Below are 21,950 nucleotides of genomic sequence, written 5' to 3'. Positions count from 1 at the left end.
ACGGTGTTAATTGAGAACCCACAAAAATGCTTTTGCCCCTAGTGCATAATGTGACCAAAATTGTTGCCTGATGTGGCCACCAACGTTCACGACACATGCATGTTCATCATGGTTGGATCGATCTAATCCTGAACGCGTATCAGGGGGTACCCAATCCCAGTTCAGTGTGGAAAAGATATCAAGGTTTTCAAAATTATCCAATTCTATTTTAGGTATATGTTATGGGCCGTGGATTTTCCAAACCCTAAACGCGTACTAGGGTACGTGATCCCAGATATCTGATTTTGGATATCTGGTACCTGCTAGAGTTGCTCTAGGCATCTAACAGGGAGTCCCGGAGCACGAGCTACTCTTTTTTCTTAGTAGCCTAAAGAGTGTAAGCTGCTTCGAAATATGTGAAGCTCTTCATATTGATACATAAGCGCTATCTGATAAATATTTGGGATTGCCTGCAATTGTGGAGACTGATAGGAGTGATTGCTTTGTTCACTTTTTTGAGAGAATTATTCAAAGGATTAATAGATGGAAGGAAAAAAAAAACAACTCTCTATTAGGAGGAAAGGAAATTCTTCTAAAAGCAGTGGCTCAAGCCATTCCAGTGTATGCCATGTCTGTATTCCAAATACCCATAGGGGTCTGCAAAAGAATGAGTGATGCTATATCACAATTCTGGTGGAGAGATTATGAGAATAGTAAAAAGATGCACTGATTGGTGTTGTGGAAACTTTGCTATCCTAAGAGAGAGGGAGGTATTGGTTTTAGAGATTTCCACTTCTTTAACTTGGCTATGCTTGCAAAATAGGTTTGGAGACTTACTAATGAGCCAGAGTGTTTATGTGCAAAGGTTCTACGTGCAAAATGTTGCCCACATGGAGATATCTTAAAGGCTGGACCAGAAGCGGGCTCTTCCTTCACATGGCAAGGTGTAGTGGCTGGATTGACAACTTTTTAAAGAGGTTACATTTGGAGGGTTGGCAAGGGTGAAAATATAAATATTTATACCGATCCATGGATTCCTTCTACCCCTGATAGAAAAATTATCGCACCAAGAGGTGATGTAGTCTACACAAAAGTTTCAGAATTGATTAGCCCGGTTACAGGAAGATGGGACAAGGTACTTCTTAGGGCATGTGCAATGGTTGATAAGACTATCTTATCTTAATCCCGCCACGTAATCTAGATATAACAATAAAACATGATGTACAATAGATTATTTTTTAGTCTTATCTTTAGCAATGAGACATCCTAAATTTGTGGTGAGAGAGATTGTGCTAAGAGATCATCTCTTAGCTAAGAGAAGGCAAAGTCTTTTTTCATCTTTCTCTTTCCTCCACCTCAGCGTTTATCCTACGTGGCACCGCTAAGATATCACCATTGTACATGCCCTTAATAAACTTTTCTTCTGTGTTGATGTTAACCGGATCTTAGAGATACTAATCCAAAACAATGGGTTTGAGGATTTTATTGCTTGGAACTTGACTAAGCATGGGAGGTACACAGTTAAATCCGGCTATCATATCTAGTGGAGATTCCAATTTGGTACTAAAGCATCGCAGTTAGCTTTGTCCGGATCATCAGTAAATAACCCGATTTGGAAAGCTATCTGGAAGTTGAAGGTTCCTAGCAAAGGAAAAATATTTGTGTGGCGGGCTTTACATGATATTCTTCCCCTTAAGTCCATCATGGTGAATAGATATATAGGAACAAGTGGATGATGCCCGATATGTGGCCTGGAGGCTGAAGATATTCGACAACGTTTATTCAGTTGCCCTAACTGCTAAATCTATGTGGGAATCTCAGGGATTGAATTCATTAGTGGAAGATGCAATGGCAAAAGACCGAGTTGGATACGCGATCCTGGAATCTATTTTCAGGAGGAAAGCAAGCACTCTCCAGGATTTAACATCGGTGTTAGTGAGACGGTAGTTGTGGCGTCTTGGTATCTCTGGTGGATACGGTGAAGACGAACTCATAACGAGAACATGCCTACGATGTGCCAGTGCAAAATTTCAGTACTGATGATTACCACTAATGATGCCAAGGCAATGACGAAACCAAATGCTCCATTACAGAAGTAGAGAAGACCTGAACCTAGACAAGTCAAGCTTAATGTCGACGGTTCCTTTCATCTTGATTCCCATGCAGGTTCTGCAGGGGCGGTCGTGCGAGACTTCGAATCGCGCTTTATTGGCTCGGCTACACTCTTTTTGCCAAATATTGCATCGGCGGTTGATGTCGAGGTCATCGCGATGAGAGAGGGATTGGCCCTCGCTAACAGGCTCGTGTGCAACAATGTTCTGACGGAATCCGACTCGATTGAAACTATTCAAGCTTGTACAGGAGAAGAGTCGTGGTGGGGTGAATCTTCTATGGTGTTTGCGGATTGTATCGATATAGCAACGATGGTTGGAAGGGTCAATTCTCAACACTGTTCGAGGGAAGCAAACGGAGTGGCGCATGAGGGCATGCCTAATGCACTGCCCTAGAGGTACTGCCTCACACCTTTATCTAGATTCGGGTGGTCCAAAGTAGGTTCGGATGAGGAGGCAGCTCCTATTCAGGAAGTGGGATCTTAAGCCTTAAAATCATGCTTTTTTAAGAGAAAAAGAGATACATAGTGTCATATTTGTAGGGTCCTTTCTCTCTTTTTTCTAACTAAAGTTGTAGCTTCCATTGGAGAGATAAAATTTAACATGTTGCTTCTAACAACTTTTTTACATGGAGCAACTAGTTGTGTATGCCACCATTGCTCATGCCCTGAATTAGCTAAAGGCTTGGTTTAGTGATAATCTTTCTTGTAATTGGGCTGATGACCCACCTAGCTTTATTCTTGCTAAACTGATAGACGATGTAACTTGAGTTTGAAATTAATAAATGCCCACACCAGAGTCCTGTTGTTTCCTTAAAAAAGAGAGTGTAAGCTGCTTTTATACACAGAGAGATGGGCCGGACTTTCTGGGCCTGTGCTGAGCAACAAGGCTAAACGACACAAAGCTAATTCAGGCCTAGTCAGTCTTTTATAGCGGTGTTATGTCACATAGTACTGCTCATCTGTACTAGTACTAAAGGATAAAATATGCGAATATGTTTTCCGCTTGTAACGGAAAATAAAAATATGGAAGCTACGCATACCCCCTCTCACCCTCACTTTCTTTCCGCGCTATTTGTCATGACCCTATTTCCTTCCGCTACTGCAGGTTGTTTTTTGGTTGTGTAGTTTCAATATGATACGGTAGATATTTTCTCTTAATGAAAATATATAGTATATGCATGAAGACGAGAATGCAGCACTTGCAGCTAGCACCAAGGCAGTAGCTAATGTAGCTGTATTCCTACAGAAGATACTGATATATATACACGTATCAGAAAAAACAAGAGTCGTCTGATGAACAGAAGAGCACGAGCCTTAACATTTCCAGTCTCAGAATCAAAGAAGGAAATCCCTCTTGGGTCAATGTTCTTTGCTTTATACAATCACAAAAGGAAGTGCGCAGCAGAGACAATTAAATCGTCCCCTCTTTGCTGCTGGCTATAATTGGTCTCAGCAATGTGTTGCCAGTGATAACCTTTGTAGTTGCAACCAGGAAGTCGTAGCCCATTCCTTCCTGCAGAGACATGATATCGCAAATAACTTCCATGGTCCAAAATGTTCCAAATTTATAACACCTTGGAGTCCATTTTCTATTAACATCTGAAAAAATAGAAATGAGTACCTGTGCACTAAGGAATCGAAGTGCAGCAATCTCAGCAGATGTTACGCCACCAATAAATACAACCAGAACAAGGGAGCGAAGACCACCCCTAGAACAAACAGACATTTATAATAAACGCAGGTGAAGAAAACTCAAAAGTCACTGCTATCAGTTTTAAAGGGGAAAAACATCAAAACAAACCAGTCATGCCATTCTCGCAGAAACTAACTAGAGTACATTAACTAACGAAAATACTGTGATTCTTGGCTCCTACATGGAACATTAGTCATAGGCGATACAATCTCAAATGATACTTCCCCTTTGTCTTATCTCACAAGTTTTACATCTCATGTTCTTTCGTGTGCTCTACCAATTATCGCATTGCTCACGGTTACTTTCAATCCTCACAACCACAAGGTCTAATGGTCCAAAATGGTTGAACTAAACTCGTGCATTTCAGGAAAATCATATAGCTTGGGGTCAAACCATGTGGTCCACAATTTTGACAGCCTGCCTTTCCGCACAGCACAAACATCTGCTATCTATATATGATATTCAATTCAACAAACAACAACACCACCTATTCTCCGAGCAAGTTCATGAAGCAAACATGATTGGGGTAACCAGATCCTTCTCCACTTCTAGCATTCCAAAAATGTGGCAACAAGAGTTAATACCAAGGAAATTTACCGGTCAGGACTCTGTTGTCCCACGGAACCTGGGAATACTTCCAATGAAGAACTAATGGTCGAAACACCCTATAGGAGTAAATTAGATCAATATCTTAAGAAAAAAAAATCTGCTTCCCCAAAAACTGAACCTCGACATACACAATATCCACTCACTCTTTTCAAATCCAGATGAGGACCAGGCAATAACTTTAACAGTTCTTCAATAGGTTGCCTGGACAGTGGCGCACAAGTTAATATGAGGAAAAAAATAAAAATATGTGACACCTTCTAACCCTTTAATTAAGGACATTCAAGCAAACCATTTGCTCAACATAACATCCTCGATAAGGAAGTAAACACGACTTGTTGTGAAGAGAAGCGGTACACAGATAAATCAACTGACACCGCAAACTTTTTTTGGTCAGATATATTAGTAAACAAATAACTAGGAATGAACAAAAACAATTCTAAGGGAACTGAAGTCACTTTCCTATTGCGCGGAATATCATTCGAGAATGACACAGGGTGCAAAGACAAAAGGAACACCGTCCCTTCCCACAGTGAGCTGATTTTGTTACCACCATATGTGCAGAAAAGGGAAAATTTTAACAAAATCATATGGAACTAACATCTACTTTCTTAACTCAGTATCAACATAGAGATTTTGTTTCCGAGGTGTGCTGCGGTGTCCTCCCCCCCCCCCCCCCCCCCCTGCCCCCTCCCAACCACTAAAGTTGAAGGAATAAGTGCCCACGAAGGGGTATCACGAAATCTTTGGAGAGGGGGGACACCGAAGCAAAAGTCTTTGTTTCGCTCCCCTCAAACTGTGGCTGTGCTTGTAGTAGTATATTTATGCTACTGTACATAGTAATGGCTGGTTAATGTTTCAGCGAAGCCTTAATACTGATCCAATTTGTATAAACACCGAAGCCCAGCAGGCAGCACACAGCCCATCTGCCCATGTTTACGATCGATCGTGTGAGGGTAGGAAGCTAAGAAGTTTTTTGTTTCCATAACTCCATACGATGGTTTTGCCCGTCAATCAGATTGGTCTGGCTGCCGCCACTCACTGAGTCATTGTTTTGCCTCACCGGGCGCCAGCCACCAAAAGTCACTCCGATCAGGACACAGCCGCCAGGCGCTTTCACCGTGGTAGCAGCTCAATTTTGTATCCTTCCGGGGAGCTGTGGTGGCAGCAAGTATGTCGATCCCGATCAACTCAAGCTCCTGGTCGATCAGTCTTTAAGGATCGCAGCTATACACGGGCTACTGCTAATAACTAGTTTTTTATGGACAGATTACGACCTTAGCAGTCTAGTTCATTAGTATACCAGCATGCACTATGTCAATGCATCAATTTACTAGTCAGGTGTTTTTGAGAAAAAAAAAGTACCGCTAGCCCTCTATTTTGTAGAATTCTTTGTTTGTTGATTCAGTTAAAATGGTTGGCAAAACACTTTTCTTCATCAGTTGATGGTAAAAAAATATGAGTGTTTTTCATCTGATTGCTTTGTACGGGTATGTTATCATTGCCAAGTGGCAATTCATGCTCAATTAGCCTCCAGATTATAGAATGAAGATGTATCACATGAAAATTACTTAAAATTTCTTGGTTAGGCCTATTTCCTGTGTACAACATGCTGCGATTTTTTAAAAACTTTTCAACCTAACCCCCCTATGTTCAATTCCTGGCTCCGCCCCTGCCACAACATGAATAAAGCCTTCAAAATAAACTGACGGGATACACTTACCATCCAGACCTCACTGCATGCTGAACAAGGCGAATACTAAGAGGTACATATCCAGAAAAGATGTACGATATATCATCAGGAGGCCTGAAATTGAAAATAGGAACATGTAAGTCGTAGTTGTTAGCATGACCAAGACAACTCGGGATCACAGGTAAGCATGGAAACTTGGTTACAAAAGCACAACAATCAAAACCATGCATGCTCGCAGTAGTGCTTTAAATATTATGCATACCATGATGAGGGGAAGAAAAACGCGCTTCCAACATCCAAACACACAAAAAAAATATCAATGAACTTTCATTGGAATTATGAAAATTAGCAATTTTCTTCTTCTATGCCAGTTTTTTACTGAATCGACTAAAAATGAGAAATTATTTTGCGTCTCAAAACAATTGAAGACTCCAAGAAACAATTTGGGTATATATCAAAGAGTCAAAGTCACTTCCAGATCAATGCGACCAAGTTTTTAAGAACAAAAGTTAACTAGCAATTATGAAAATGAACAGAGATTAAACCATAATTACATTACTAAACTTACACTTCATAAAAGATCAAAAATTTGTGGAGAGTAATTTAGCATAATATTATGCAAGTAAAAAAAATCAAAGTAAATATGAAGTCTTAGCGGTCAGTAAATACTTTTCAGGATCCTTTATATCAATTATAAGCTGCAGAGCTCTGCTAATACCAACCCAATTACTCCTCGATTCCTGAAAAATATGATATTATATTATAAAAAATTGATGTGAAAAGAACTGGAATAAAAAAACAAGATAAAACACTAGTGAGGAGCAACTGAAGGCTCTGAAAGAAAACGAAAACCTAGTTCATCGAGAAGCTACTTTGACTAACCTGCCTCTTAACAAGGCCGGCTTTTTCCAGATTGTATAACAAGGGCATATGCTCAAAGCCATAACTATGCAGTATTTCCCGCCTAGCAAATAGCAGAAAATGGATAGAAGATGAGGATAGAGGTTAGGTGAAAAATCGACAACATGCTGGAAGCGGCAAAAGGGATGTTTGACGAAATACACAACACAAACTCCTAATATACATCCATTAAAATAACATCGATATGGTGTTGGGAACACTTAGTGCAACAAGCATAAAATGCCGAAATGCATTTTTCCACCTTCCTAGTAGGTACTGTAAAATGGCAGCTCTTTTTCTGCATTCATAAATTCAAATGTAACTAAAACAGGTTACGGTCAATGCCGCAAAATTTAACCAGGACAATATGTTAAAATGATCAATCAATGGCCTCAAGTCTTAAGTACTGCAGAAAACCATGAGCCTATCAACATTAATTATACAGCTATAACATGTCTTGCATGTTGCAAATCTGTAAGCTGAAAATTAATACAGCATTTTAACACAAAAGCAACCACGGAAAATCTCAGAAATACAGTAGTTTATGATGAAATATAAGAATACCTTAAGTAGTCAAAATTCTTCTTTGGCAACCCAGCATTTGTAAGGGAAAATAACACTAGAAGGCGAAGAACAGTTTCAATAGGTTCTTGCTTCTGTATTATGTCTTCAATGTACTCGAAGCACCTGGGGCTGTGGTTAGCTTAGTTAATATTTCAACATAAAATCAAAGAGAACTACTTGAAAGCTTGATTCATATTTGTGATATCCTAAAATCTAAAAGCAAAAAACTTAGAATGAACTTCAGTAAACAAAATACCAACAGTGCCCTCTACCATACAGATAAAATTAGTGCCACTCCTAAAAACTAGATGTGCAAACAGTGACTTCCTGCAGGTCACATGTCCTAAACGAGCCTCCTATGCATGGCGTGGAATCATCCATGGCAAAGATCTATTGAGCACTGGACTGATATGGCGCATTGGAGACGGCTCCAAAATATCAGTATGGAAAACCAATTGGACTCCAAGAACTGGTGTGCAGCGTCCATTAGGCCACCAGGAGGAAGAATGCCCAGGAACAGTCAATGAGTTCCTGATGGCAAGTGGTGGAGCCTGGGATAAAGATAAACTACGCCAATAATTCCATGATCCTGATGCACAGGATATACTTCGCACACTAGTGTGCAGGGCAGGGTCTGAGGACGTTTTGGCATGGAATATCAGAAAGAACGGACTGTTTTCGGTCAGGTCTGCATATCATTTGGCTGTTAACCAGAAGAACCTCGCTAGAGGGCGTGCTGAATCTTCCAGGTCGTCCGATAATCATAAGGGACGGCTCTGGATCTGGGATGGCAATACTCCAAATAAGATGAAGGTGCATTTCTGGAGACTGGTCGAGAACGACCTAGCGGTGGGAACTGAGCTACATCGTCGGAAAGTCAAAGGCGGCATTGTCTGTCTAGTGTGCGGCAGAGAGGAAAGCTTAGTTCACCGCTTTTGGAATGTCCTCACTCAGTCTCGGCGTGGCAGTACCTCAAAGATCATATCAAGGAGGATCTGGAGGCTCCACTGAAGCTTTTAAGGTGTCATGCTGAATTGAAGAGCTGGCTGCTGGACTGGATTGGCAAAAGTAAAGAGGACCAGGCAACCTGGATGTTAACGATGTTTTATATAATATGTGGCAGATGAGAAATGACGCAAGAGAGTCGAAGAACCTGCTGGATCCGAAGGCGGTGACTCTGAAAACAATTGCTGGCACAGAAGAGTGGCAAAATCTCCATGCGATCACGCCGGTGACGTCCACAAAGCAGAAGGAGCACTGGCTCCCTCCAGAGATGAATTGGTGTAAAGCCAACGCGGACGGATCCTATAACCTAGCAGACGGAACAGGAGGGGCGGATGTGGTACCCAAAGACCACCATGGAGGCTTCATCACCGGAGCGGGCCATTTTTTCCCCAGTTTCAGATGCAGAGGGTGCAGAGCTGCTGGCCTGCAGAAGGGCTTTGTGCTTAGCTCAAGAGGTTGAGGTGTCACAGGTGGTGCTACAAACTGACAGCGCCGGGGTAGCGACAAAGCTTACAAGGGAGGGTTAGGACTTGCGCAAAGATAAGCACCGAGATGAGGCAAAAGCAAAATGCATGGACTAGTTGATATTAGGGAGTGGTGCTGGAGGAGTAACTCTGCCAGCTCACCAAGGGCAGGGAATTACCAAGTACATCCTCATACTGACAGAGAGAGATGCCATTTTTTTAAAAGAAAAGCATGTGTGTAGCATTGAACCCTTGTCGGTGGGGACATTCTAGGTGCACGTAAACCAGCCGGAAGATTTCCTAATCTATTACTCTGACCCTGCTGTCCGGAACCGTGTTCTTCTCCAGGAATTCGTGCAAACGCTGTTCTTCAGGTTGTAGCTCATGCCATGGTCGCGCCGTAGCCACTTGACAGCTAGCAGGCTGCATGTCCACGTCAACATGGAGAGGCTCCCAGCTAACATGGGATGCAGCAGAGCCGGTCCTGTCACCGTCGCGCTGGGCAGAGAGGTTAAACCATCTTACCTGGAGTAGGGCCGACATGGGTATCAGCATGGTGTGTGTTGACTCGGCCAAAAGACATCCATGTCCTGGAATCCGATGAGCCGCCACCGGCGGAAGAAATGGCCGTACCCGTTTGCGTTGGTGGTTTCTCCGGGAATTGGGAGTCACCTCTGCGCTCTCCTTATCCATGACCCAGAGTACGGCCGCGCTGCGGCTCGGGTTCAACTCCCGGCTGTCCGGACCCGGTGGAAACGCCGACGCTCTTTGGGACCTGCTGGGGTCTTGCACAACCAGGTATCGTCATGGGTGACGTCTCTTCCCGCCTGGGAAATCGAAGGAGGTGGCGAAAAGAGGAGAAACCAAGAGAGGACCTAAGCGCAGGACGACTGCGCCGGCTGATATGCAAATGGTGGTACAGATAGCACCCTATGAGAATTCCGTGCGGAATAGTGCTCCTGCAGATCCAACTGATGAGGCTTCTGTCAACTGGAGTTGGATTTTCAGCCGAGGCTTAGTCGCCCCATTACCAGTCAGTCAGGACGTAGTCCTCAACTCCAAGCAGCGCGCACTACGCAACCTGCTGCATAAGCTTGGTCATGTTGACAGCGAGAAGATTACATGATCAAGTAGCTAGGGGTTCCCCTCACGATTCAGAAGCCATAAACCTCTCGTTGACAAGATCGCCGATCATCCACCCATGTGGCAAGCATCCATGATATCAAAGGTCAGGCACCTTAGCTTGGTCAAGTCGGTTTGGGCAACTACACGCTTATGGTCTCAGGGTTTTACAAGATGATTTAGAAGCAAGTTGACAAGATCTTGCACGGCTTCCTTTGGATGAGTAGAGCGTTCTTGGCAACTGCACCTCGCTTATGGTATCAGGGCTTTAAAATATAGTCAGAAGCGATCTTGCAGGGCTTCCTTTGGACAGGCAGAGCGCCTCACAGGGCGGCCACTGTTTCTGTCACCTAGATCAAGATGTGTCATCCACTTTCAGTTTGGTGGCCTAGGTATCCCAGACCTTGACCCGGTGGTGACGAGCCTCTAGAGGATGTGATCCAACCCACTCCACCCCTTCGTGGGACCTGGACATGCAAGTTCACTCGAGATGAGAATGCTGGTTGGCAACAGTACATCTGCCCTCTTCTGGCTAGTTGGATGCGCCACGGGGGGTAGTAGCAACTATCAACTAACTGTAGAAAGTTATCAATCAGTTGTAGATAGGTTAGATCCCAAGCCAGCTGTACCAAAGGGAGGCATTTGTATTTATTTATTCAAGGAATAAGATTATCCAGTCTTCTTACTCAACTTTTGTGTCTCTCACCTCTAGTCTTCTACTCATCCCCAACCCATCTGGGCAGTCGCTACTCCGGGCATTGGATATTCAGTTATGATCTAACCATCACATCACATACAGGGAACACAAAATCTTACTCGGTGGCAAGGGAATCACCCTTTTTTAATCATGGAACTTGGCAAGTTCAGCTTGCTAATTTGCAAGAAATCATCCATGTCAGGCCCCATGACGGAATGGCCTTAAAATTTGACAATGCAGTGGTATTTGATTTGGTATCGAGAGTTTAGATGGTAGAATACATGCTTAAGTAGGTAAGAGGGTTAAAGTGACTAAAGCACAAAAGTTCAGGATGTAAAATGTACTATCCAATAGAAGCAAGCATACAAAAAGTATTGCTTTCAATAAATGAGACAACTTAAGGACATTGAACTGAGAGAGAGAGAGAGAGAGAGAGTAATAAACTATAATAAAGGCATGCTAAAGTAACTAAAAGAAAACTGAAGGAGAAGTTTCTATGACAAACTCACGTTTCATAGTTCTCCACCTCCCGTATTATTTGTTCAATCTCTACTAGGGCAAAAAATGAGCGTTTTGTCGCAGATGATTTCAAATGTTGTGCCAAATTAACATGCCGCTGAATCATTGAATGTGCCATAGTTAGTGGAAGCGGGGGGGAACAAAAGAAGGTATTTAAATAACTCACAGTTATCTCCGGCAGCGAGTTTAACCTCTTCACAAAATCCTTCAGCTCAGAAACCGACTGTGTCTGTTTATGAAAAAATATGTAAATAACTTCCGCACAATCTAAAAAGATAACTAACTTTCGCTAAGATGAACATCATATCATTATGCAAAAATGGGATACACGTGCAGATACTTCAAATGCTAAACAGCCAAGTTCCCTAGTGAGTGATCCGAAGTAGTCAGTTCTCAGAAAGGAAATAATTTTATCCTAACACTTCTGTCATCACTCCTTACCCAAAAATGTAAAATCAAACACCACCAGACTCTCTACATCAAACACCACCACCAACGAGAACATTATGTCAAGTATATGTCAGACATGTCCTCTGAGTTTATACCATGCTAGATTTTGGGAAAGAGAAGTAATCACAGCTATATGCATTGTATTCTATTACCGCAGTTATATTTATACAGGATTCATGGATAACATGGGTGTAACCTAATACTCGATGTGCCTAGTTGACATATGTACATCATTACATGTACGTATTAGAGGACAATACATTCTGAAGAATACATAACTTGGTGCAAAACGTAATTATTTTACTTACATTTGTGGATTTTACTTCTGCATAATCTTGCTGAATAGATGTTGCTTTTTGGTGCACAACCTGCAGTCAAAACAATTTTTGATGACCAAAACATGATTTAAATTATGGAAACTTGCACATAGCAAGCAAAACAATAACAACAATGTTAGTGCAAAGCTCATTCACATTAAGAGAACAAGGGGCCAGTGGAGTGAACCTGAACTGCAACAGGCAAGTTGAGGTCTCGAATCTCCTTGTACAACTTATCACTGAAAAGGGAAGAACAGCGACATAAATTTGTATCCCTACATCCAGCACATATTTCACAGAAAATGCATGCTTATCTACAGAACATTGCACACAAATAACTTGCAATCTAAAGAGGTTTGATGCACCCTAATCTTCCACATGTCGGAGAAGTGTGTGACTGCCGCTCCCAAGGACAGTCTGTAGTAAATGGACTTGGTAGTGAATTCCCCGCGTCACTTTATCATTGCCATTGCTGAATGGGTGTAAGTCGAAAATCCTACAAAGATTGTCCCATTCCACCGTTTCAGCAAGGCCAAAGGTTCTCCGGAATCTCACATGCCATCCCTCGGCATCCCTTAACCCTGCCACCGTCGCAAAGGGGTTGTCACAGCAGTCAAACAGACGTGGGAAGCTGACTCGCAGCGGGCAGGGCCCCGTCCACCAGTCCAGCCAGAAGTAAGTCCTCCTACCGTCGTGGACGTGATGTTTCGCCCCCAGTTTGAAATACCACTTCAGTTTTTGTATGTAATTCCAGAATTGCGATCCCCGCGTCAGCACTGCCGGGGAGAAGAGATCCCGATCCCCCAAGTATTTGGCACGCAGTAACTCGGCCCAATGCCCATTTGCGTCCTGGTAGATCTTCCAGACCCACTTAAGCAACAGCGCAATGTTCATAAACTTTGTGTTGAGGATTTCCAAACTCCCAAGATCCTTTGGCTTGCAAACCGTGGCCCAGTCTACCATATGGTATTTCCGCTTAGCTCCCACCCCTTCCCAAAATAAGTGTGACCTAGATTTATTCATCGCCCCATGCGTTGAGTCATGTAGGAGGTAAAGCCCCATTGCAAACATGGGCAGGCTTGACAAACACGAGTTGGTCAGTTCTAAGCGGCCCCCTGAGCCCAAGAAGAGACCTTGCCATGGGTCAACCCTATGACCCACCTTCTCAGTTAGGAAGTGCCAATCCGCAACCGAGAGGGCCTTGTCTAACACTGGAAGACCTAGGTGCTTGAAAGGCATGGAACCCAGCTTACAGCAGGAGGTCAGCAACCCTTTGCTTCTCAGCCTCAGTGAGCGCCAGGTTTTCCTCCTCCGAGATTCTGGCCCCTGTGTCCCACAGGTCCGGAGCCAGAGAGAAGACCCTCTCTTCTCCCTCAGCCCCCATCAAGCCCTGGTAAAACCCGTAGATATGATCCACAAGCTCTCTCTGTTCAGATATCTCCCCATTATCCGTGACCAACCTGGGGATCAAGCACTTCCTCCTACGGCCATTCGCAAAGGCATGGAAGAAAGCAGTACACGCATCCCCTTTGAGCGTCCACTGCACACGGATCCTCTGCCGCCAGTACTCCTCCTCCAGGGTATCAACCTGCGTGATGGTACCGGAGAGCCCATCCCTCCTCGTCCAAACCCGTGGAGTCCGCTAAGTTGTCCAGGTTGGCCACCTGTAGCATTAGACTCTCCCTGAAGGCCCTCTTTTCTTTTCCCAGGTTGGCACCCCATCCCTTGAGGAACTGCCTCAGTCCCTGGAGATGCCTTGCCAGAGGTCAATGCTCGATCGGTGCGGGCCTGAAGCCTGAATTGCTAAGGCAATCTTTTCCTTCACTAGCTCCCCAAAGCCAAGAACTCCAAACCACCAAGTTTGGAAGAAAAACCGCAATGTTTGCCCCAGCCCTTTCTCCCCATTGTCCAAAATCAGAGGGCAATGGTCTGATCCAATCCTCGTGATGGCTGTAAGCGTACAAAGCGGGAAGCAGGCCTCCCATCCCGTGGAGACAAAAACCCTATCCAGGACCGAGCGGATAGGGGACGCCTGGTTGTTGGTCCAGGTGGGCTCGACTAATCTAGCGCAGTGCTAGTCTGGCCAGAGCATCGTTGAACAGGCGCACCCTTGGCCAGTTGACGACCCCATTGCTCTTGTCCGCTGGGCACCGAACAAGGTTGAAATCTCCCCCAACCACGAGGGGCAGTGGACAGGCCTCAACCTCGTCCTGAAGTTCCCCCAGGAACTCCTCCGTCCTAGCATGATCTGCCGGGCCGTAGATAAGGATGAAACGCCACCTAAGGTTGACGTTCCTTTGTTCAATATCTGCGCTGAGGTAGAAGGATCCCATCCTCCAGTTCTCCACCTCAAAGCAATTCTCCCTGAAGCCTAACAGCATCCCCCCGGAGTGTACGGACACCGGAAGCCAGTTCCAGACAAAATGACCCCCAAACTCAAGGCGTCGGAGCTCCACCCTTGAAAACTCCTGCTTAATCGTTTCTTGTAGGCCAATGATATCCACCTTCTCCCTAAGAAGGATATCTTTGAGCTGAGTAACGCAGCCTGGCGTTCCAAAGCCCCTAATATTCTGAATAAGGAATCTCATGACGCACAAAAGATCAAGATTTTTCTATGGCAGATGCTCCGGGGGCGCTTACCGGCCGGGAACCAACTGGTAAAGCGACACGGCCCCTCGAACGGTTTCTGTAGTGTTTGCGGGGAATGGGAAGACTGCAAACACATATTCTTTGTCTGCCCTTTGGCAAAGTTTATGTGGGCAGGAGTGAGGGAACTCCTCAAATGCGACTGGTATCCGGCAGAAATGGGCAGTCATGGGGTTAGTTCAGGGTCTGTCGGGGCCCCTCCGTAGGCTAGTCTGGTTTACCTTTGCTGCTCAATGTTGGGCACTCTGGAATATTAGGAATAAACTAGCTATAGAGGGGAAATTAATCAACAACCCCGCTGATGCCTTGTTTCAAATGTCGATGTATATGCAGAGATGGAGGGTTCTGGTCAGACCGACGGACAGGGCTCTTCTAGACGTGGCTAGAGATGATATCCGGAGGCTCTACGTGCGGTCAAGGGACGGAAGGTGACGGCGTCGTGGCGGAAGCATTCGCCCTCTACCTTGATCAGTGTATCTCTGTGTATTGAACTTGTATGAGACGTTATGTTATGTTGCCTGTTGGTACTTGTGCGGACTCGGTATGATGGTGGGTTAGGACCCGCTGTAAGAACCTTGATGTGTTGGTTGGCTTATAATATATATAAAGCTGGGCGATGGCCTTACCTTTTAAGAGGTTTGATGCAGATTAGGGAAGCTTCATTCTTAAGTGTGGAAAAAATGTATTAGCAGATATACAAAATCTGGGCATCAGAGATGCAGTAAAAAGAAGGAAACCAATACTTGTGGGATGACAATACCAATATACAAATGTATATCAGGAAGCTTCCAAATAGCAAAGCAACAATTCTTGCAGAGGCAAAATTGTATACACACACAGCGTATCTACAGGAACACAACATATTAATAGAAATGTATTTCCAAAATATGGATGCAGATTTTTTTTTTTTTTTTGCTTTGCCAGATAGCACATACTCCTACTAGAGATAGTTGCCTTTTTTTGTGCGGGATAGTGGTAGTTACCTTGAATTGAGTGGAACCTTGACCTTTTTTCCATCTTGTTGGGCCCCCATAATGCTGGCATCAACTTCCACAGTTCCGTTGTGAATTTCCAATAACTGTGAAATAAAACATAACCGCATTATTCAATTGAAGCTACTAGTTACGCACTGGAAATACAGTGTTGGAATGGTAGAAATTCTGTTCATTTCCGTTGCATTGATTTAGGAAATGAAAACATTGCAACACAGTCATCCATGCACTGAGGATACACCTGGGTTAGTGAATGATGCCCCAGAATCAAATGAATAGAAACAGAAAAAAAAAAGGGAGACCAACCCAGCCACATAGCTAAAATCATAAGCAATAACACTCTACTGCAAAGAACATGTGTAAGTATGTGGCAACATATGTATTTCCAGTTGGCCTAAGATTAGTGAGGTCACCATTCACCAGAATATCATTACACCCTGCTCTTTAGTAATACAAATTAAATCTAACAAGATCATTGCTATCCTTCCAACACATATAACCTAGCAAAGGCAGATAAGATATTAAATAGGGGAATTATCTACAAGAATTTCACATCCCCTACTCAAGACAACAACCAGAAGCAAGTTGCACACTAGTTAACAGCTAAATACTATCACAGATAGTTCAGGCAGCATGCGACATTCTGCACACTGCTCAACTCCAGTATGCATCACCTTTGAGTGATAAAAAAACAGTACTCCCTCCGATACATACTAAGTGTCGGAGCTTTAGTTCAATTTTGGACTAAATTGATTGGAGGGAGTAATTTATTAGAACAATATGATGTGTAAAAACAGTACTTGTACCATATCCATTCCAGGGTAAATATTTCAGGCATAGGCAGTACAATATACAGCTTTGACCATGATATTCCAAAAAAAAAAAACTTCGACATAGAAATCTACACTACTCCCTCCGATTCATATTAACTGACTCTATTTTGTCTAGACACAGATGTATCTAGTCAACAAACACGTCTAGATACATCCTTGGGTAAATTAATTCGGATCGGAGGGAGTATTATATTTGTAAGGCTAATCTAAACACTTCAATGTATATATAATTATATTAGCGGTCAAATTCACAGCAGTTTGAGTGCATGCATTGTAAATGACATCTCATTTCGAACTGGGGCAGTAAACATGAAGGCTGAAGGACCCAACACCATTGATGTCACAAGCAAAGTTTTATGTGGCACATTACAAGCATACACTACTGCAAGTCATCATTAGCGATGGTTGCTGCTCTGGTGCGTTGGCCCTTTCGGGCCTTAGCACGACGACATCATATCTGTCTACTACAACAAGCTCTACTACAACAAGGTTTTGCCCGGCTCCGGTGATGGACGGGCGAGGACGGCGGCGGGTCTTTGACTTGTGCTAGGGGCTGTAGTCGTCGCTAGGTGGTCCGAGTACCTATTTGTAATTTTTATTACTTTTTGGGATATTTGTTCTACTGTTGATGAACAATACTAGAATGTCAATTAATGCTCATCAGAGGAAGCTAGCAGATCAAACACTTGCGACTTCTGAGTAATGCCAGTATTCAGAACTTCATGGCCTACCTCGTCTAATAGACCTTCATATGTCAACTGAGAACACATTGGTGTCACCATATCCACCTGAATGATTAAAAGAAGAGACAATAGCAGGACACATCAGAACCAAAGTATCACACACTAATATCTAACACCGCTATAATGTTATTATCATTTTATCACTTCAAAGAAACATAAGTCAAAAGTTCATACTACCTCCGTTCTAAAACATGATACGGATGTATCTAGATGCATTTTAGTTATAGATACAGCCGTATCTAGATAAAGTTGCGACATTTATTTTACAACAGAGGGGAGTACATGCCGAGAAAAGCAAGAAATTATGACATAGTAGTGTACAACAGCAAAATTACCTCTCTGTCTAGCAAAATGAGGGTGTCAATCTCTGGCATCCCCATCTAAAAGCAACACAGAGAAAATTTTAGGCGATCAGCTGAATTTAGAGATCTGAGTAACAAAATCTTGAAATAAATTGGCATTACATTATCCATGTTGACAGGATCTTCTAGTTGCATATTGTTCAGCAACTCTGTAGCTTTGGTTGATGCTACACCCTTGGCCCTAATATTGGGGATAACTCCAAAGGCAAACTGGAAAAGAAAGAGTACTACCTGTAAGTGCATCACTTAAAGAATTTTATGGAAATCAGTATCCCACATTAAAATAAGGTGTTAGACCTTCTAGTTAATGAAAGATTGTGTAAGGAAACTTGTGAGATTGCAGATGTAAAGTTGATAAGTAATACATGCAAGATTAGTAGTTGTAAATAACAACATAGCCTGTCCATTAAAATACTTCAGGCAACAACCGATTGCATCCTGAATGTATTAATCCTCATCTCGAGTACAAAACTTAACAAACACAGGATGGGAAGACATGCATACCTCTAACTTATGAATGGCTTTTGCAACGTGCCAGACAGAGCTTGTATCTCCTTCAATAAGACATTCCTGGATATCATAAATTCTCCAATGACAACCAATACACTTTTTAAAAAAAATGCTACACCAAATATATAGAAGTACCTGCAAGGAATATTCAAGCTCAAAAGAAAGGACATCCTCATCCAATGGAACTAGATACAAGGGATATTCTCCAATTGTTAACTTTTGATGAACTTTCTCTTCCTCCAGAATCTGTGGGAACAAAAACAAACAATGAATATTTTTTGAAGATGCCTTCTTGAGGGATTTCATTGATTATAAGTCCTATCTCACAAAATTCTGAGTGCAATAACAAAGTGTTTGTTCAAACATCCATGAGGGAAGGGGAAGCAAAATTCACCAGAATAATATTACTAATATGACAAAAGATATGTAGCTTATCTAAAACAATAAGACAGCTGAAGTTGACACATAATCTATCCCCACACTATTATTAATATACCTTCAAACAACACTGCTATTTTTGACAATTAAAAGTATGACATAGTATAATATATTCATATGGGCTATTAATGATCTATTTGCTAATTTCTAAACAATTCTTCCTCAATGAGTATATAAAAAAATCCACATTGAGTTATAAAATTACGAATTTATGATTGTCCTTGCTGTTCAAAGTTGGATATGTGGTAGATATGCATTGCATATATATATATGACATTTCTGGGGATTTCACAAAATATAAGTTTAACTTTATCTATTTTAAATAAGTAACAATAGTTAACAACTTAGCATCCCTGGATCTTCTTTTGGTTGTCAAATCAGATATTCTCCTTTATACATATGAAATAACAGTAACATTAAGGAGAATCTGATAGAAATAGTAGGATCATAAACAGCATTACGAGCAACTGTAAATGCATAGCTCAAGCTTCTTGATTTTAATTGTCAAAACAGCACACAGCCAATGGGCGCACGAATTACTGTAAAGGGACCCATCTTTAAGTAACAGTGAGGTGGCAGGCAAGCTGAAACCTTAGAGAAGCTCATTTGAACTGTGATATGAAAGTATTCATATGAATAATCAGTAAAAAAAGTTCCAACCTACGGTAACTATTGCGCATATCATTGGTATGGACAAAGCTGCATGTATGCATTAATTACCATGCAGCAGCCTAGCAGAATGAAAGGCGCATTCTAGTTCAAGAAGAAGGTACATTAGTTCTTAAACCTGACATAAATATTTGGGAAGCAAAATAAGCAATTATACAAAAGAACACATGCACAGTTGATGCCTGACATATTTTTGAAACAAGGCTTGATGACTGACGTATCAACGTTTCAATACACAAATACGCATACTCTGATGTCTACAGTAACCTAACGGGCTAAGAACTAGGGAGATAAACTGAAGCCAAAGAACTGATCTAGTCAAACAAAGCTTAGCTATACTTACAATGTTTACTCTCATGCAGATTTCATCCATATAAGATGAATGTTCGCTCTTTTTTACAGTAAAATATGAGTATCAATATATTCCTATTACACATCCACATAGGGCTTTGGTGATTGTCTGAGTCGTCATTCTTATTACACTGGGATCTACAACAATCGAATTGCCATAAGTCTCCTAAACTATTGTAACATACTTGAATTCCACTCCAAATAAAATAGTAGAAGCATAGAACATGCAGATACATGAGTAAAAGTTAAATGTGCAAAAACTAAGATATACCTTCTCACAGGCAATTGTACGGCATGGTACGAAATACAGAAAATAATCCCTCCGTAGCCCTTTGGCTTCATCATTCTTCATTTGATCTGCAACAAATTTCATGTAGTTCGGTTGCGAGCGAACAAGATACACCACTTTGGAGCACCCCGTCTGCAGAGGGTCAGCAGAGAGAATCCGCAGCTCGGCGCCATATTCCTGATCAATGTGAGGAAAAGAAAACCATGACCGAGCTGATAAAAGTTGAATCAGAGAAGGTAACTACGCAATGGCTTTATCATGGTGCAACACCAATGTTCAAAGTCATGTATTAACACATTACTAGACAGAGACAGGGATGATATCGGCTGGTGGCAGCACTTCCACAGTCAAACCTTGAGCACCGAGGTCTGCAGGACCAGCGAGAGGGTACCCGCGAGCTTGGGATCAATGACCAGACACTTGTTCCCTCTAATCTGATACACAAGAAGGGATTCAGACTCTTGAGAGTGCCAACACGAATACAGAAGATCGCAACGGGGAGTGCAGGAGGAGCAACGTACACTCTCAACTATGTTAAGTAGGTCCTTCCGTGACTGCTCCCTGCAAGCAAGGGTTAAAACAGATTTTGAGCACGGGTCAAAAGTTTAGAGGGACAGACGGGAGGCGAGTGGGATCAGGATACGAGACCTGAGCGCATTGAGATTGAGCGGGGAGTTGTCGAGGTTAGGGATCTGCGCCATTTGCCCCAATCAATCAACACCTTCATGTTTCACAAACGCGTAAACTATTAGCGAACTTAACAGAAAGAAGCATATACATACGCACCCGGGAGCCGAATTGAATTTCCGATATAGGGAGCGGTGTTTTGGAACATGGGTTCATATGCTCTCTATATTTTGAAATGCATCTTACATACATTTTAAATTTTTTAAAAAATTGAAACTAAAAGTTCGCACGTACATATTCACGTGCTACGTGCTCACAAAGTCATTTCATAAAAAATCGACTTATCATATGGCGTGTGTAAAAAAGACAAAATTCAGTGCTAAAAATAATGTTTTTCACAAGATAAACTTTCTCTTTTTTATATAGACCACACAAAATATTGATTTTTCGTGAAACTTGACGAACGCACGTATATTATGAAGATGTACATGTAGAATTTTTTGTCCAAATTTTTTGACATTTCGAAATATAATTTTTTAGTAGAGGGAGCATACGCACCCGGGAGCCGAATTGAATTTCCGATATACATGCGAGTATAATAATTACTAATAACTAGGTAGCATAGCAGAAGAAAGCTACAATAGCAAAGTGTCGCGGAATATAGAACTGGAAATCATAGTAAACGTGGTCTTCACAGCTATGCTCAGTGAAGTAATTGAGGGTCAATAGCCTCCTGAAAGCCAACTAACAGGCCATCCCAAAATGACTACTAGGTGTTTTGTTTGGATGTCAGTACTGGACCCAAGGAACTGAATCGAGTGACAGCCCCAACTCAATGTGGAAATACGGAAACGAGACCGCGACCCAATTCCGAAGCATGTTTGGCTTTCATCTACTCTACTCGCATAGAACTTGGAAACAGAGACTCCATGACTCCATGTCTTCCCTCACGAACAAAACAAACGGTGCTAGCTTTGCTCAATCTCTCGTGCGGTACGAACAGGCGGGGGAGGGCGGGATGAGGAGGGGGTCGTACCTAGATTCACGGGGAAGTTATCGCCGTGGTCCCCGGAATCCCGCCGCGAACCTCCCTGTCTTCCGCTGCTAGCGCCGCCGTGAGGGTTTCCGCCGGCCGCCGCGCGCTGTCTTCCTCTGCTCGGGCCGTGAACGAACGGGGTCGGGCGCTCAATCGATTTTCGTTCATAGCGTGTGGGCCCGGCGGAAAATATAGTTTGCTGGCTTCGGTTGCCTTCGTGGAGAAGCACAAGCCAGCCCGGCAATTTTGCTTCGCCTGGCCCAGCTGTGACTCGCGGATTCAGGGAGCGATGCTTTTGGCCGGCCTATTAATACCGATCTTCTGCTAGTGAT

The 21,950-nt window shown here is 42.8% G+C and overlaps 1 protein-coding gene across 2 annotated transcripts; it reads right to left on the bottom strand.

Annotated features, from left to right (window-relative positions):
* Positions 1–3,318: 3,318 nt before the first annotated feature.
* On the bottom strand, positions 3,319–21,666 carry LOC124652909 (vacuolar protein-sorting-associated protein 33 homolog). 2 transcript variants are annotated; one of them, XM_047191954.1, is made up of 22 exons: positions 21,619–21,665; positions 20,604–20,676; positions 20,309–20,516; positions 19,938–20,132; positions 18,344–18,454; positions 18,203–18,268; positions 17,801–17,908; positions 17,672–17,716; positions 17,325–17,381; positions 15,752–15,846; positions 12,310–12,361; positions 12,114–12,173; positions 11,522–11,584; positions 11,346–11,452; positions 7,549–7,677; positions 6,967–7,048; positions 6,754–6,824; positions 6,115–6,198; positions 4,538–4,595; positions 4,383–4,450; positions 3,714–3,801; positions 3,321–3,605 (listed from the first exon to the last, which is right to left on the bottom strand). In XM_047191954.1, the coding sequence occupies exons 2-22, from the start codon at positions 20,654–20,656 to the stop codon at positions 3,504–3,506; spliced, it is 1,902 nt and encodes a 633-aa protein (XP_047047910.1). In that variant the 5' UTR covers positions 20,657–20,676; positions 21,619–21,665; the 3' UTR covers positions 3,321–3,503. The 2 variants fall into 2 exon arrangements, with proteins under 2 accessions (XP_047047911.1, XP_047047910.1); XM_047191955.1 differs by lacking the exons at positions 4,383–4,450; positions 4,538–4,595 and having other exon boundaries at positions 3,319–3,605; positions 21,619–21,666.
* Between the last annotated feature and the right edge of the window lie 284 nt (positions 21,667–21,950).

This window comes from Lolium rigidum, chromosome 5 (genome assembly GCF_022539505.1).
Source record: "Lolium rigidum isolate FL_2022 chromosome 5, APGP_CSIRO_Lrig_0.1, whole genome shotgun sequence".
Classification (NCBI taxonomy): Eukaryota; Viridiplantae; Streptophyta; class Magnoliopsida; order Poales; family Poaceae; genus Lolium; species Lolium rigidum.
This window is presented reverse-complemented; position numbering and strand designations above follow the sequence as displayed.